Source organism: Ambystoma mexicanum, chromosome 1q (genome assembly GCF_040938575.1).
Source record: "Ambystoma mexicanum isolate Mex_15411 chromosome 1q, UKY_AmexF1_1, whole genome shotgun sequence".
NCBI classification, from domain to species: domain Eukaryota; kingdom Metazoa; phylum Chordata; class Amphibia; order Caudata; family Ambystomatidae; genus Ambystoma; species Ambystoma mexicanum.
This window is the reverse complement of record NC_090922.1, coordinates 347400111-347415542: the sequence shown is the minus strand read 5'-3', so window position 1 is coordinate 347415542 and position 15432 is coordinate 347400111. Positions and strand designations below refer to the sequence as shown.

Here is a 15432-nt window from a genome sequence, read left to right as displayed (position 1 = left end):
TATATATTAGAGGCCAACTTAAGCCAGACTCTCTAGTCGTAACTAACACCCGCAAGAGAGCTGGAACCCCATTATCTTCCTCGGAGGCTCCCCCCGACAAGGAAAGTAAGAAACTCTATGGTTTTGGTAGAAAAGTAGCTTCCACGGCAGCCTACCAAACCAGAATCGCGAATTCCACCACACTGTTGGCCAGCTACAACTGCCATCAGTGGGAAGAAGTTGCAGCACTAATAGATTCCGCTCCCGAACCCCTTAAGAGCCAGCTAGCTCGCATTTGTGCAGAGGGAAGAAACGTCTCAGGCTGCATTTTAAAAGCAACTTTGGACGCCGCAGACAATGCGGGTAGAATTATAGCAGAGGGGACTGTCATCAAAAGACATGCTTGGTTGAGGCAGTCGGGATTCAGAGCAGAAACACAAGCTGCACTCTTAGACAAACCAGTGGAAAGTGATCTCCTGTTTGGAAAGGCAGTCGAGGACGCTCTAAAAAACGCTAAGGAGGAATTCGACACCCTCAAATCCCTTGGCCAATTAACTACAAAACCACCTAACCAAAGAGGGAACGGCAATTTTCGTCGCCCCCGCGGCCAAAATTCCAATAGAGGAAATAGCTATTCCCACACCCAGGGTACACAGTGGAACACCAACTCACAACAGTCTACCCAGGGGTATGGTAGGGCTAGTAGAAGAGGACGTGGTAGAGGCAGAGGCAGCCCCAGTAAAGGAGGCGGCACGCCTCCACCAAAGCAGTGACGCTCATTTCAGGGTCCCTTCCCATGCAACCCCAGTAGGGGGACGAATATCCAGCTTCACCCAGGCATGGGAAGGGATAACATCCGACAGATGGGTGCTGTCGACGGTATCCAAGGGGTACTGTATAGAACTACTGCAACGTCCCCGAAACCATCCTCCAAGACAAAAAGTCCACTCTTTAGAACATCAAAAGATCCTCCTCGAGGAAATCTACAATCTGCTCCTAAAGGACGCGATAGAACTCGTCCCAGGACACCAGGTAAACAAGGGTATCTATTCAACTTACTTCCTTGTGCCAAAGAAAGATTTAACAATGCGCCCAGTATTGGACTTACGGCCTGCCAACAAGTATGTCAAGCCCCAAAAATTCCGTATGACCACGCTACAAGAGGTAATCCCACTCCTAAAAAAGGGGGATTACATGGCAACCTTGGATATGAAAGATGCCTATTTTCATATTTCCATGCTCCCGGCACAGAAAATACTTGACAGTCGCCACTACCAATTCAAGGTACTGCCCTTCGGGATAGCTTCAGCACCAAGGGTATTCACCAAGGTACTGGCGGTGGCAGCTGCACACCTACGCCGGGAGGCAATCCCAGTGTACCCTTATCTGGACGACTGGCTCATAACGGGGGAAACCCCAGGAATCTGCAGTTCAAACATTCAGAGGACTATCGACCTCCTCCACGAATTAGGCTTCTCTATCAACGAGAAAAAGTCAAGTCTGGTGCCAAGCACCTCAAAACAGTTTCTAGGAGCTATCCTAGATACTCAGAAAGAATTGACCTTCCCCTCGGAAGAAAGAATTCGGAATATACTTCTGCAAATTCCGCATTATCAGTCAGGTCAACAGATAACAGTACGCAAAGCTATGCGGTTACTGGGCATGATGGCGTCATGCATTTACCTGGTCCCCCACGCGCGTCTGCGCATGCGTCCCATGCAGGAATGGTTGGCGAAACAGTGGTCTCAGGCAAGTGGTCAGTGGGACGATCTAGTGGTCGTTTCGCCAACACTCGTACAGAGCCTACACTGGTGGACAAGAGAGAATCTCGCAAAGGGGAAACCCTTTTACGATCCCGAAGTACAGGCAGTGGTGACTACAGATGCATGCCTGACTGGGTGGGGAGCTCACCATCTCCACCACACAGCTCAGGGTCTCTGGTCTCACTCAGTAGCCAAGAACCACATCAATCTGCTAGAGCTTCTGGCAGTATTCCGAGCGCTGCAGGCGTTCGAGCCCCATCTACTGAACTTGTCGGTGCAGATCAGGACGGACAGCACGACAGCCATGTTCTATCTGAACAAGCAAGGAGGGACTCGTTCGCCAAATCTGTCAAAGCTTGCCCAGAAAATATGGATATGGGCACTCAGCCGGAACATCTTCCTATCATCGCAACATGTTCCAGGGGAGCTCAATTCCCTAGCGGATGCTCTAAGCAGAGACTCCCTCCCAGAAGAACACGAATGGGTCCTTCACAGAGACGTAGTAGAAGATCTCTTCTCTCAGTGGGGTTTCCCCACTATAGACCTATTCGCCACAAGCGAAAACAAACAATGCCCAGGATTTGCATCCAGGTTCCCCCAAACGGACTCCCAGGGGAATGCCCTGTGGATGAACTGGTCAGGGATGTTTGCGTACGCTTTTCCACCAACTCCTCTCATCAGGAAGGTGGTGTACAAGATGAACAAGGAATCTATGACGCTCATCCTAGTTGCTCCCATGTGGGCGAGACAACCATGGTTTCCACACCTACGCAGGATGGCGGTGTGCGAGCCCATCAGACTCCCAGCCTGGTACAACCTTCTGTCCCAGCAACAAGGTCAAACAGTGCATCAGGAACCCAACTCTATGAACCTAGCAGCATGGCTCCTGAAGTCATAGAGTTTGGACATCTCAAATTACCACAGAGGTGTATGGACATTCTAAAAGAGTCCAGGAAACCAAATACAAGACACTGTTACTTTGACAAGTGGAAAAGATTCGTTATCTGGTGCCAGAATAAACAAATCAACCCGGTTGATTGCACTCCTTCCAACGTTGTAACATACATGCTCCACCTGCTGGATGCAGGGTTGGTTTTTAACTCTCTGAAAGTACACCTGGCAGCCCTCTCGGCTTACACCACATACCATAACAGGGTCTCGTGGTGGAAAGTACCAGTGGTTAAAGCCTTCATGGAAGGAGTAAAGAGACTTCACCCTCCTATTTCGAACCCACCGCCAGGATGGGACCTCAACGTGGTGCTAGCTAAGCTCATGGGCCCCCCCCTTCGAACCCATGCATAAAAGTAGTCTCAAACACCTGACTTATAAAACGGCCTTCTTAGTAGCCATTACCTCCATAAGAACGGTCAGTGAAATTCAGGCTCTGTCAGTGCAAGATCCTTTCTTTACTATCCACAAGGACAAACTGGTTTTACGCACACACCCTAGGTTCTCACCAAAATTCATATCCAAGTTCCATGTAAACCAGTCCATCGAGCTTCCGGCTTTCTTCCAAAACCCACAAAGCTCGGCTGAGGTGAAACTACACACCCTAGATGTGCGTAGGGCGGTCTTATACTATGTAAATAAAACCAGACCGCTAAGGAAAACAGATCAACTGTTTGTCTCCGTAGCTACAGGCAGAGAGGGGGATCGCGTCTCTAAGGGCGCTATCTCTAAGTGGATTATCAACTGTATACAGCTGTGTTACTCTCTTTCTGAAAAGACTCTGCCTTTTACGCCAAGGGCCCACTCTACTAGAGGCATTGGGGCCACTCTGGCTTTCATTGCAAATGTTCCCCTCGACACCATTTGCAAAGCAGCTACTTGGAGCTCTATTCACACTTTTACTCAGCATTACTGCATTGACACTCATTCCAAGACAGATACACAAGTGGGACAAGCGGTTCTAAGACACCTGTTTGCTCATGACCCTTCTCACATCCCACCTCCTTCTTCTGGTACTGCTCGCTAATCTATGCACAGCATGTGATCTAAGCAGATTCCACAAGCCTCAGAAGGGATACATTACTCACCGTAATCGTATTTCTGATGCTTGTATCTGCTTAGATTCACATGCGACCCACCCTTCCTCCCCTCCGAGAGAAGGCGCATGGTTGCTTGTAGTCTTACCTTTCTGTCTATCTGCTTGGACTATCTGTACTCACGCTACTCCTCATGCTACCTCATGTCAGGAAAAACACAATCTGGGGATCCTAGACGCGTGAGGGATCATGGGTACAGTGGACGTCACACTAGGGATAGTATTACTGGCACGCCCTGTGTCAACGCCCATTTTCGATTTTCGAAAAACAAACTGTAATACTCTGCAGCTTCCACTAGATGTCGGCCTATGCACAGCATGTGAATCTAAGCAGATACAAGCATCAGAAATACGATTACGGTGAGTAATGTATCCCATATATATATATATATATATATATAGGGTACAGCATATAATATTAATATGGGGGGCTGGGCGGGTGTCCCCCGCATATATATGTGGCATAAAGGGTTAGAAAGAAGTTTATTTTCGGCCGACGCATTAATCACATAGATCCGAAAACATCACTTGAGGATTATCTCACATATGAAGACAGCAATTGAAAGATTGTTTCTCTGACATACCTTCAAAAGAACAAACACTTAGTTGTAATTATGAAATTGAGTGTGACTTTTTCATATAAAACCTTTAATTAGTTGGTTTGATGTACTTTTAAGTGTGTCTCCGTAATTGAAAAAAATTCCCTGATTGTGTTTTTGGAACTTTTATATTACTTTCCTACCACCTGTACTAAATTTGACATGTTCCTAGAAGACAATAGACAGTCCTAATATTTGTATGCTAAAGTGATCACATATAATGGCATGTAAAGCAATTCAAAATATGTTTTTCTTATTTTTTGTAGGTTGTAGTTGACACAGCACAGATTGAAAACAAAGAAGCCTATGCTCCTCAAATTAGTTTAGAAGGTTCTCGAATTGTAGTTCAAGTCCCATCAACATGGTAATTACAACTGTTACTCGAATTTGCATTGGGTGTAGAAGCTTTTATTTTCTTGTGTTCTTGCAAGATTTGTTAGAACCTAAGGTATATACGTTACTGAATCAACTTTTAGATCTGGAATGTCCACATCTCTGTGCCTGATCACATAGTGGCAATGACTGAAGCATGCAAAGTACTGAAAGGGTTCAAAATTATTGCATACATGTGCTGAAATTAATATGTACACTGTTACCTTTCAAGAGGGCATTAGATTATTTTTGTAGACCTACCAACAGACAGACATACAATTTAGGAATTATTTTAATTGATAAAGACAGACAGTTCTCCACCTTCACTACAAATACATATTTCATAACTGTTAATGTACTTATAAATTTAACTGCAATAGTATTGCAGACATTTCAACCAAGTGTAAGAAATTGCTATAATTCTTGATACAATGTTGTCATTGGATTGCTTTTTTTCTCAGCTTAAGATGGCCCAACAATGGTTTCTCCCAAACAAGGGAAAAAATCAACCTTTATACAAGGGTTTTTCAAATCTTCTTTGTGACCCCCACATCCCCAAATTAAAAATACTATTGAGGCTCCCTGCCCTCCACAAGCCATAACTGCTTATATTTTCTACAAAAGTAAAGGCAGTCGCTGTACCCCCTTTTTAAAGAGCCTGGCACCACATTTGGACATCCTTCGGTCTCAGCCCCACAGTTGTAAGATCACTTCCTTACACTCTCACAAAGAGGGTACCGTGTGATGCTACATCTGCCTGTGTGCATTATCAATCCTGTCAGTGGAACTGACATTCACTTCTTAAATGCCAAAATCAGAAAGAAACCCCCCTGGATGGAAGGAGACGTGAGAACTCGGCTGATATTTTCATGCTCTGAGCAAAACTTTAGAAGATATTTGACAGAACGGTGGTTACAGAAGAAGATACAGGTCCCCTGGTAAAGAGAACATAGAATATCAGACCCAAGAAAATGGGTTCCATGTGTTACAATCGCGGCAAAAATTGCTGTGGTTACAAAATATTGCTGCAAAAATGCTGTGGTTCTGCCGCTGCAATCCATGTAAAGGATGCAGGGGACACCCCCGGACCCATTATACCATTTAAGGGGAGCGGTGGTGATACCCCTGCTCCCCTTAAATGGTATAATGGGGTTCACCTTTACCGGGTCAAACCACAGCATTTTTGCCGCAATGTTTTGTATAGGCAACATTTCTGCTGCAATTTTATCACTGCATACCAGAAAATATTGGTATTGTCTGCCTAGTGAGGTGTGAACCCTGAGGAGGACTTAGGAGCCTATTTTTAGAAAATGGCATTTGGAATACTTCAACACGGAAGGTGTTGTCAACATTTTCAGGGAAAATAGCTCATACGGTTTCCAGCAAGACCTTTCCCACCTGTCTTTCCCTAGAGTAGCCATCTGTAGGTTTCTCATCTTCAATGTATGGAGCGCCTTATTACAGACAGCCAGACATTTGGCCCCAGTAGATATTGTAAAGTGTTTAGTTACTCTAAAATGTTGCTGTTCCCAGACTTCAAACGAGAGGTACAAACAATGTTGGTAGTTTAAGTCTGGCTATTAACAGTAACATGTTTTTAATCATCCTGCTCCTGCATTTTTGTTCTTCAAACTCCGTGTTCTGGGGCACACCGGCCTGCTTCTTTTGCCCCGCCCCCAAGGAGTTCCGGAAATGGTTGGAAAATGTAGAGTGCACCTTGAGCTGGCGTATCTTAAGTGCCTCGAAGGTTAACTGTTGTAACCAGCTTCTCTCCTTATGTTTGTGCTGTAAGCATGTGAGCTGTGGGATTCCTGTGATTGCTTGGGGAATGTTGGATGCAGAATGCTGAGTGTTCTGATGAGTGTCGGTTGGAAATGAGCTGCGTGGATGAGACAGTGCAGGTGGATGTCTCTGTATGCCTCTTAACTTAAGTACCTACCCTTGTACCTGTAATCCTGATCCTGCAACAGTAACCTGAAGTAAAGAGTTAACTAACTCACCTGGAATGCAGAGGAGCCAAAAAGGACCCTGTAGCGGCTGTTGAAGGGGGAGAGCACCTGAAGCAGCAAAGACACCAGTGAGAAGAAAGGGGACTTCCACCGCCCCAAATGAGAAGACCCTCTTGGTTGGAGTCAGCATAAAATCAGCCAGAATTAAAGCGGGCCTGCAAGGGGCAGGATAACCAGGACTGCAAGGTGCAGCTGAGTGCTCTGCCAGGGCTGAGGCACTGTGCCAGCGGCATGCAGAAGTAGCTGCAGAGGACAGCTGAGGACGTGTCTGTGAGGGGCAGACGGCTGCAGTGCTTGCAGGGTATCTGAAGTTGCAAGCATCAGCTTACCAAGGTGCAGAGGAACAGAGCAGCTGGAACCGCAGGCAGCGCTGCGAGGGGCGATGAGGCAGAGCTTACCCCTGTTTTTTGAAGCCAATATGCGACTTGGAGGGCTCAAGTGGGCTGCCCGGCTGGAGCAAGGTGAAGGAGCACCGTTGGGGCCACACAGAGGTCCGTTGGCCTTAGAGTTCTGTGCTGGGCCGTGTTTCTGGAGACGGATGGCAGAGAGTCCGGAAAAGAATATCACAGAATGTCAATCATTTGTGTGAGGAGCATGGTCACGCAGTGGCGACATGGCAAGGTTATTTTTTCCATACAGCTGCAGACCTTTGAGAGAGAATGCAGTGGAAGTTGCCCTCTACGTGGTGAGAAGTGCGGGGTTCAAGTTACTGTTGTGCCCAAAGAGGCTGCATCTAAGTGCAGTGGGGGTATATGGATGCAGTGTTGTGCAGTCAGTGGAAAGGTACTGTCTGCTGGTTGCTGTCACGGTGTGGGGGAATGATTGGAGGTCGTTTTTCTTGTTTTTGAGCATTGTAACTGTCGGACGGTATCGGCGCAACTTGGGGCTGTGGGCACTCACGGACCTTGGTGCAATGAATAGTGTTATTTACAACTTACATGTTCTTATATGGTGTGACCATAGCATAATATAGTTATGTGAGGCCGGTATTAGGCTGGGAAGATGTGTTGTGTTTGGGGTGTTATGCTGGATGGTTTGTGGAAAGACGTGGTATCTGATTTAGAGGTGAGGGAATTTACAATGTTGGTAGTATTGAGAATGGTGCTGTTCAGGTATGCACATGTTCGAGTGAGTGGGAATATGATCACTGTCGATTGTGGATGACGTGGTCTCCTTAATAAAAACAAAGCAATGTAGCAAATGTTACAATTTTATGTTTTATGTTAACATTTGCCTCCACAGGGCCAACAATTTTGTGGACTTAGTAGCTCAGGACTTGGACTTGTAATGAGTAGGGAATCCCTTCATTTACCATGTCACTTGTGTGCTCATTTACAGCATATTGAGTTAGTGAGGTTGCATGTGTGTTTGTCTTGTTTTGTAAACTTGGCTGGTGGCCTAGCAAATCACCATTTGGGTTGAGCTGGCTGTTTTGTGTTGTGGTAGAAAAGTGCCATTTATGGGCTGTTGGACACCCAGCAGGTGTGGGGTTTGGGTTAAGTTACCCTGTGCCTTTGGAGTATTATAGAGGTGTTGGATGGACACCACAGCAGCGTTTAGTTTGGGTTCCTGTTTTGTTGTTTCTTAGGGGGTGTTGGACAACCGCTGAAATGTTTTTTTTTCTACCCACGCACTTGGTAGTGGTGGTGGATACCCGGTACCCTTGTTGGGGTTGTTCATTCCACTCCATTTGTATTTTGGTGGTGTGCGCCTGGTACCCTTGTGGAGGTTTCTCTTGGGTGGGGTTGTTTATACCCAGATATTTGCGGTATTTAACACGTTTATCCCTTGTGTTGGAAGCCTAGCGTGCTCTTGTGCGCTAATAGCGTGACAGTTGTCAAGTTTGTGCATTGGCTGGACAAATAATTAGTTTTTGTTATTTGGTGAGTTTGGGCAGTGTTGAGAGTAGTTGATTTAGATTGGTGGGGTGCTGAGCAATGCAGTACGCCACTTTGTTTGGACGGATGAAGGAAGATTGTCAGGATGGCTGTGTGATGTAAGCATTTCGAGTTCAGAGTGTTTGGGGCTGGTGCCTATACTGTTAGTGTTGATTGTCCTGCTGTGTTGGATGTGAGGACCATTGAGTGGTTTGGGGCGAGTGTTGGTCTTCCTGTGTTTTCACATCCAAGAAGTGTAGGGGGCGTATTCAGAGTTTTCTCCTCTTGTTGGACAGAATGGAGGCTATCCTATTGGAGTTGGTAAACCTTTCGAAATGTTTTTATCATTTTGCTTTGCTTGAATTGTGTTCTCTTCGGTCTAAGGCCGGGAGATGTGTTTAACCTGCACTCCCCTTGTGTCTGTGCTGTGAATATGTGAGCCATCTAATGCCTGTGATTGCTTGTGAAATGTTGGATGCAGAATATTGAGCAAGTGTTTTTCCTTGAGTGTTCTGATGAGTGTCAATTGAAAGTGAGCTGTCTGGATGAGAGGGTGCCGGTGGATGTCTGTGTCTATATAACCTAATGTACTTACCCGATACCCATTACCTGATAACCTGTAACTGGAGCTTGAAAGAAATAAATTATTGCTATCTTTGACCGCAGTCTCATCCTTGCAAGGAAGTACCGTTTTTAACAATAACGTTATTGGTCGAGATAGATGCTTCTCTCATACTGGACGTGTGATAGGGGAGGAACTGTTTAGGATGAGATGTTGTTGAGGTTTGGTCCACAGCCGCGAACACTGTGATTATAGGAGACAAAGCTTGTGGTGGGCAGAGCAGTCTCAGATCTTACTTTAGGTAAACCGAATGGCTGAGGCATCTCTTCAAAGTATGTCATGGAATGTAAATTATTTTCTTTGTGACAAAGTAAAGAGTGGGTCAGTTCTGCAGTATTTCAAATGGTATCAACCAGATTCAATCCTTTTACAAGAGACCCACTATATTGGGGTAAAATGCTCCTTTCTTGGAGAGTGCAGTACTGGAGGTCTACAGTCTATCTCAAGGGGCTTGCATAGAATCTGCATTCTGATTATTATGTTTTTTTTTTAAACAGTTTCTATCCCTTGGTTGACAATGGGAACTCCTAAATGGCTAGGGGTGGAAGATTCCTCAGGGTAATGGGGAGAGTGAGCACTGAGCAAGAAAAACAAAAGCACAACCCCAAGTCTCATCAGTTCGACTGAATTGAGTAATATGGTTCTCTGGTCTGAGGAGAGGGTAGATATGATATCTTGGGATAATGGGAGAATTTAATGTCTTGGGCTTGACACACTGTAGAACAATACTTCTTGAGCATGGGATCTTTCATGTATTCACATGCTTATCAATATTCCCAGTCATCAGGCTGGGAACCCTTGGTAACAATAAAGCAGTTTTGCTTTAAATTTTAAAACTGCATGGACTTGTATAACCCATTGGTGTCACTTTGGGTCATACTCCCCCAGCCAATGACATGGTCCTCCTTCGCTCCAGCCCTGGTGGCCATCTTTGGATTTTTAACACACATTTACATGTTGGGAGTCCTCATGTTTCACTAGTCATAAATCTCGGTTTGTCATCTGTTTTTGGAAGAATGTTTTTTGTTTTCATCATCGGTCATCGTTGTGACTGCCGTTAGCGGGGACCCGTTGCCGGTGGATATATAAACATGTGAAGATCTCCTCCTCGCTGTAGGCCTGTTAAGAAGATTTCTAATTTGTATGCTTCATCCCCACTCCTAGTGAGGCCCCCAGCACTTTTTGCTGGACCTTTGGACCTTTTTAAAAACCTGAATTAGTAGAGCCTTTTTGCACTCATTCATTCTTAGGGGCTCTGTATTTTGGAACTCTTTTCTTTGTATTTTACCTGTACTATGGAATCTATTTTTTTCCATAACTCTTAAATTTGTTACAAAAAAGGTAGCAGGCGTTCCTCTTCAGAAAGAACATGGCATGATAACCTGTTCTGAGATGAGAGTTTGCAGCACACGCTTTTTGCTCACTGTACCTTTCACAGATGGGAAATATCCATTTGCATATCAGTCTTTGTCCCGCCCACATAGGCAGTCCAGCACCGAAATGCTATGGCAATTCCTCTCTGAACAAGAGTACCAAAAGCAACCCCATACACGTGTTTCAGCCTTGTTGGGCCTCATCAGTGAGGTGAAGCTTTGTCTCTCTATATTTTACTATTGCAGCACACAGGTCATTATGGGCATTGTTGCTGTGAACCCTTAGCATTCTCTTTTGAGATTCCTTTCTTTATCCTAAAGTAACTTCATTTCTTAATAGAGAGATAAATAGTATCTCTCGTAAAACCTTATAGTCTGAGAGATTGGCACAAGCCATCTTATGTGGAGTGCCAAATGTATACCTAGTGTCCCGCTTCTCTTTGCTCTTGTGGCTTTTTAATCACATGGACAATCTCCTAGTTATGGCTGGTGGCAGTGGACTTGTTCTACCAACTATTGTGGTAGTGCACAATAGGGGCATTCAAGTACCAACTTGGGGCCTCCCTTCTTTTTTGCCATTACTAGCATGGTTGTTCTTTGTTAGCCCTTCTTCTACCATTCTGGGAGGAGGATGGCCTGTGTGTGTGTGTTTTTTGCTTTGGTGGGAACCTTTGGGTGTCCCTGTCTAGGCTCAAGAGTGTCTGGGCAGGCGGGAAGTGGGAGAGGAGGCTTCAACCTCCCTATCCTTTGTCTGCCTGAATAGAACCTGGTCCCACTGGGGGTCTGGCTGTCCTGATTGCATAACAAATCGCCCCCTTCTATAAATTGCTGAGAGAGATTGCACAGCATTGTGTGCTGGAAATGTATAAAAGGTGAGGCTCCTGGAGTGAAAAGAAAGTCGACCACTGGAAACGTAAGTAACTGAAGAAAACGACGAAGCAACCACTGCTGTTCTGACCCCGTTTTCTGTGCGACAGAGGAGCTCCAAAGAGGACTGCTATCCTTTAGCTGGTGGGAGCAATCAGTCCCAAGAGGAACTTTGATTTGGGCCATCTCCCGAGTTTCTGGAGTTGCGGAGCCCAATACCATGAGACCAGCTTCCCTTTTGGAGTGCATTGTTTTGGACGGATTCGGCCTTTCCACATCTTTGCTGAGCCTTCATGGACACTCCAGAGATCCGATCCAACTTTCCCAGACCCCCTCATCACAGTGCGGAGCTGCAGGAAGTGAAGAAGATTGACCGGACAAATCATGTCCTTTTTTGGTACTGCAGAAAAGGCTCCAAAACCGCAGAGTGACCAAATAAGTTGATGTAAGCAGTGCCAGAGGTCCTCCTTGGAGACTGCTGCTGAGAGATCCCGTCCATTGTCCTGCCTTTCTTCATCAGACCAAGGAATCTGAAGGTCAGGTCCAGAGTTGCAACATCGCAGAGCATCTACTGCAAATGTTTTCTTCTAACCAAAGGTACCGTGGTGAAAAGGTATTGCTTTCCTGATTCCAGAAAGTCGCTCTAGAGCATTGGAGTGCACGTAGAGGTGTCCAGGACAACCACTTCTTACCTCTGACCAAAGCTGCTGCTTGTGTCACTTTAGCTAGTCCTTCAACAGGGTCTCCAACGTTGGGTAAGCTTTCTTCTCCAGCATGGGGTCTGGCATGGATTCACATGCTCATGAATATTCCCCTTTGTCAGGCTTGGAATCCTTGGTAAAGAAAAAATCTGTTTCAGTTTCACTTCTGAACTGTCTTTCTCCTAACAACCAATCACTGGTCTCTGGGTCATACTGCCCCCAGCCAATGACTGCCCTCTACCTAGGCCCCTCCTCTGCCAGCCATCTTCAGATTTTTACTGCACATTAGAGTGGTGGGAGTCCTCGTGATTAGCGCTCAGGGTTTTTACTGCGTTTTGCGCTTTTTATTAGAGTTTTCTCAATTTTTTCGGTCAATCGAGCCTCAAGCTCCAGCGATCCATCATCCGACTAACAGGGACCTGTTTTTCAGAACTTTTTACGCCCCTCAAGGGCGATTTATAGTCTAGTTCCCTTCTTGGAGGATTCTGGAAGATTCTTTGAGGCCTACTCCGCGTGGACATGGCTGAAGATGTTCAGAATTTGCCCTGGATGTGGACTACGGAACATCCTCCTGGACGATGGGCACTCCCTGTGCTTTTATTGGCCACATTCGACCTAACGCACGTGGAGGAGACCTGTGCGTTCTGCAAGGATATGGTGCCTCGCACCATGAAGGACCGTCGCAAGCGGCTCTCTGAGTGGCTCCAGACGAAGATCCCAGGGCAGCAAGCCTCACCCAGCAAGAGGAAATCTGAGCGGTCTTCTAAGACCTTTGAGGGCGCTCTGGTGACGGGGGCACAACATAAGGAAAAGCACTGTAAGCCCACGGGCACCGGGAGCGCCATTGGGACGGGCTCCTCGGCTGCCAGATCGGAACGGCATCTCTGGCCCCCTCAACCACGAGCCAACGCTCCGGGTCAGCGAAGAAGAGAAAGTTGGACCATCCGGGTAAACTTCTGGAAAAGTCCCATCCAACTCTGATAGAGAAAGCCAAGGGGGAGCGGGGCACGGACCCTCCCCCCGCGGTGAAGGCCTCCAGCGTGCCGAAGGTCGTGAAGGCCCAGGTTCACCAGGAGAAGTCCTCCCTGGAAGGAGTGGTGGCGTCCCTAACGAAGGCCGCAGATGCGGACTCAGAGGAGGCGGCCCCTAAAACGAGTTTCCCTGCTTACTCTGAGGAAATCCTCTTTTCTACCCATTTAGAAGGCACCGGTGCAGACGATGCTGATCATCTCCCCAAGACCGTCCCCGCTGGTCGTGCATAAGGGGGGGGGGCGGTAGTCCTGTAGGGTTCGGACATCTCCGAGAAGCTTTCTGGTCTGAAGGCCGTACTGGACAAAAAGTTTGTCGAGGCCAGGCCCCATGGGAAGGACCCCGGCAAAGCCGATGTGGAGAGCGGCAAGGATACCGACGAGGAGCAGCAGGACGGTGAGGAGCCAGAGGACATAATGCCACTGCCATCGCTCCCGTTGCAGCCACCACACCAACCTCCGCCAGCGGACGTGTCGGCAGAAATCCTACAGGCACTGCACACCTTGTGTTAGAGATCCAGGCAAGGTTGCCCCTGTTGCCGGCGCCTGGGCCATCGGGGGAACGCCCTCGTCAAGAGAAGGAGAGTCCATCCTCCACCCCCTTGCCATCCGTCGCCACCATCCCATCCTCCGAAAGACAAAACGGACCCGGATACAGCGACGACGGGCAAGGTTCAGACGACGATGACGGAGGGGACCTCCTGTCGCCAGTGCCCAGGGCCTCGCCACCCGACGAGATTGGCTCTTTAACGCCATGATTGCTAGGGCCTCGGAGATGTTTCAACTAGCCCCTGAGGAGAAGGAGGAAGGCTTCCTGTACCAGCGCGGGGAGGCCAAGAGTAAGGCTGTACTTTCTATCGCTCTATTGGACGACATTTGGGACAAGGGGCTGTCCCTTATGAAGAACCTGTCCTCAGCCCTGGCGAAGAGGGACCGGTACGAGAAGAAATACAGGGTGCCGGGCTCTGCACCCAAGTGTCTCAGATGCCAACCGTCACCGGACTCTTTGGTCTTGGCGGCGGCAAAGAAGTCGTCCTCCGGATCTTCAGCGTCAACGTCCTCTTCGACCCCCAGCCCCCCCGGATGGCGAGGGAAAGAAGCTGGACGCCATGGGGCGGCGGGTAATCTCGTCAGCTGCACCGATGATGAAGGCGGCCAATGCCTTAGCCATCGTTGCCCGTTATGACAGGGAGCTGTGGTTCAAGGTTGCTCCCCTCCTGGACTTCATTGCCGACGACAAGAGAGCGGAAGCTCTGGAGATCCTGCAAGAAGGCGAGGTGGCATTGGACCATGCCATCACAGTGGCCACGGACATCGCCGACATGGGTTTCCGTCAGATGGCCAACAGCGTTTGCCTTCGTCGGCTGGGTTGGTTGACGGCCACTAGCTTCTGCCAGGATGTACAGTCGAGGGTGTTGGACATGCCCTTCGTCAGGGACAACTTATTCGGCAAGACAGTGGACAAGTCGCTTCAGGCCATCAAGGCGGATACCGAGACGGCCCGGGCGATGGACATGCTCCAGCAGCGACGGCCGTCCTTTCGGGCCTCCGGAGGAAAGTCCTGGGGATACTCCAAAGGTTTCTGTGGTGGCTCGTCATCCTATCATCAACTGTCCGCTCTTCGGCTCAGGAAGCCTACAGGGGCCGCAGCAAGTCCAGAGGAGGTCTCCGTTGTCGCCAAAGTCCCCAAGGTGGCGCCCCCACAGCAAAGCAGGATTGAACCGGCCGCGATGTCGGGCCACCACCCACACACCCCAGTGAACTTAGCGTGTCGAAGTCGATCTCCACCGACAGTTGGGTGCTGGACGTCCTGGCCCATGGGCACACCCTGGAATTTCAACGGAAGTACCTGCGCATTCCACCGGTGGCCAGGAAGGAAAACCACGTCCCTCAACTTCTGCTGGAGGTACGGGCCATGCTGAAGAAAGGCCCGATTGAGCTTGTCCCAAAAAGGCTCCAAGTCCCCGGAGTGTACTCCAGGTACTTCCTCGTCAGAAAGAATACTGGCGGTTGGAGAGCCATACTAGACCTCTGCCGCCTCAACAAGTCTATCAGGTCCCAGAAGTTTTGGGTGGTTACCCTTCAGCAAGTGCTGGGACAACTGGAAGAAGGGGATTTCCTGTTGTCGCTGGACCCGGAGGATGCCTATTTCCACATCCCCAGTCACAAGATACACTGCAAGTTTCTGTGCTTCGTGG

At 48.0% G+C, this 15432-nt stretch overlaps 1 protein-coding gene across 6 annotated transcripts in view; it reads left to right on the top strand.

Moving 5' to 3' along the window:
* The window catches only part of GARRE1 (granule associated Rac and RHOG effector 1), a 1148859-nt gene that overhangs the window by 646698 nt on the left and 486729 nt on the right, over window positions 1–15432 (top strand). For all 6 annotated transcript variants that reach the window (XM_069639445.1, XM_069639428.1, XM_069639448.1 and 3 more), the window contains one exon: window positions 4652–4749. In XM_069639445.1, the coding sequence (XP_069495546.1) occupies window positions 4652–4749 (98 nt within the window). The remainder of the gene's footprint in view (window positions 1–4651; window positions 4750–15432) is intronic.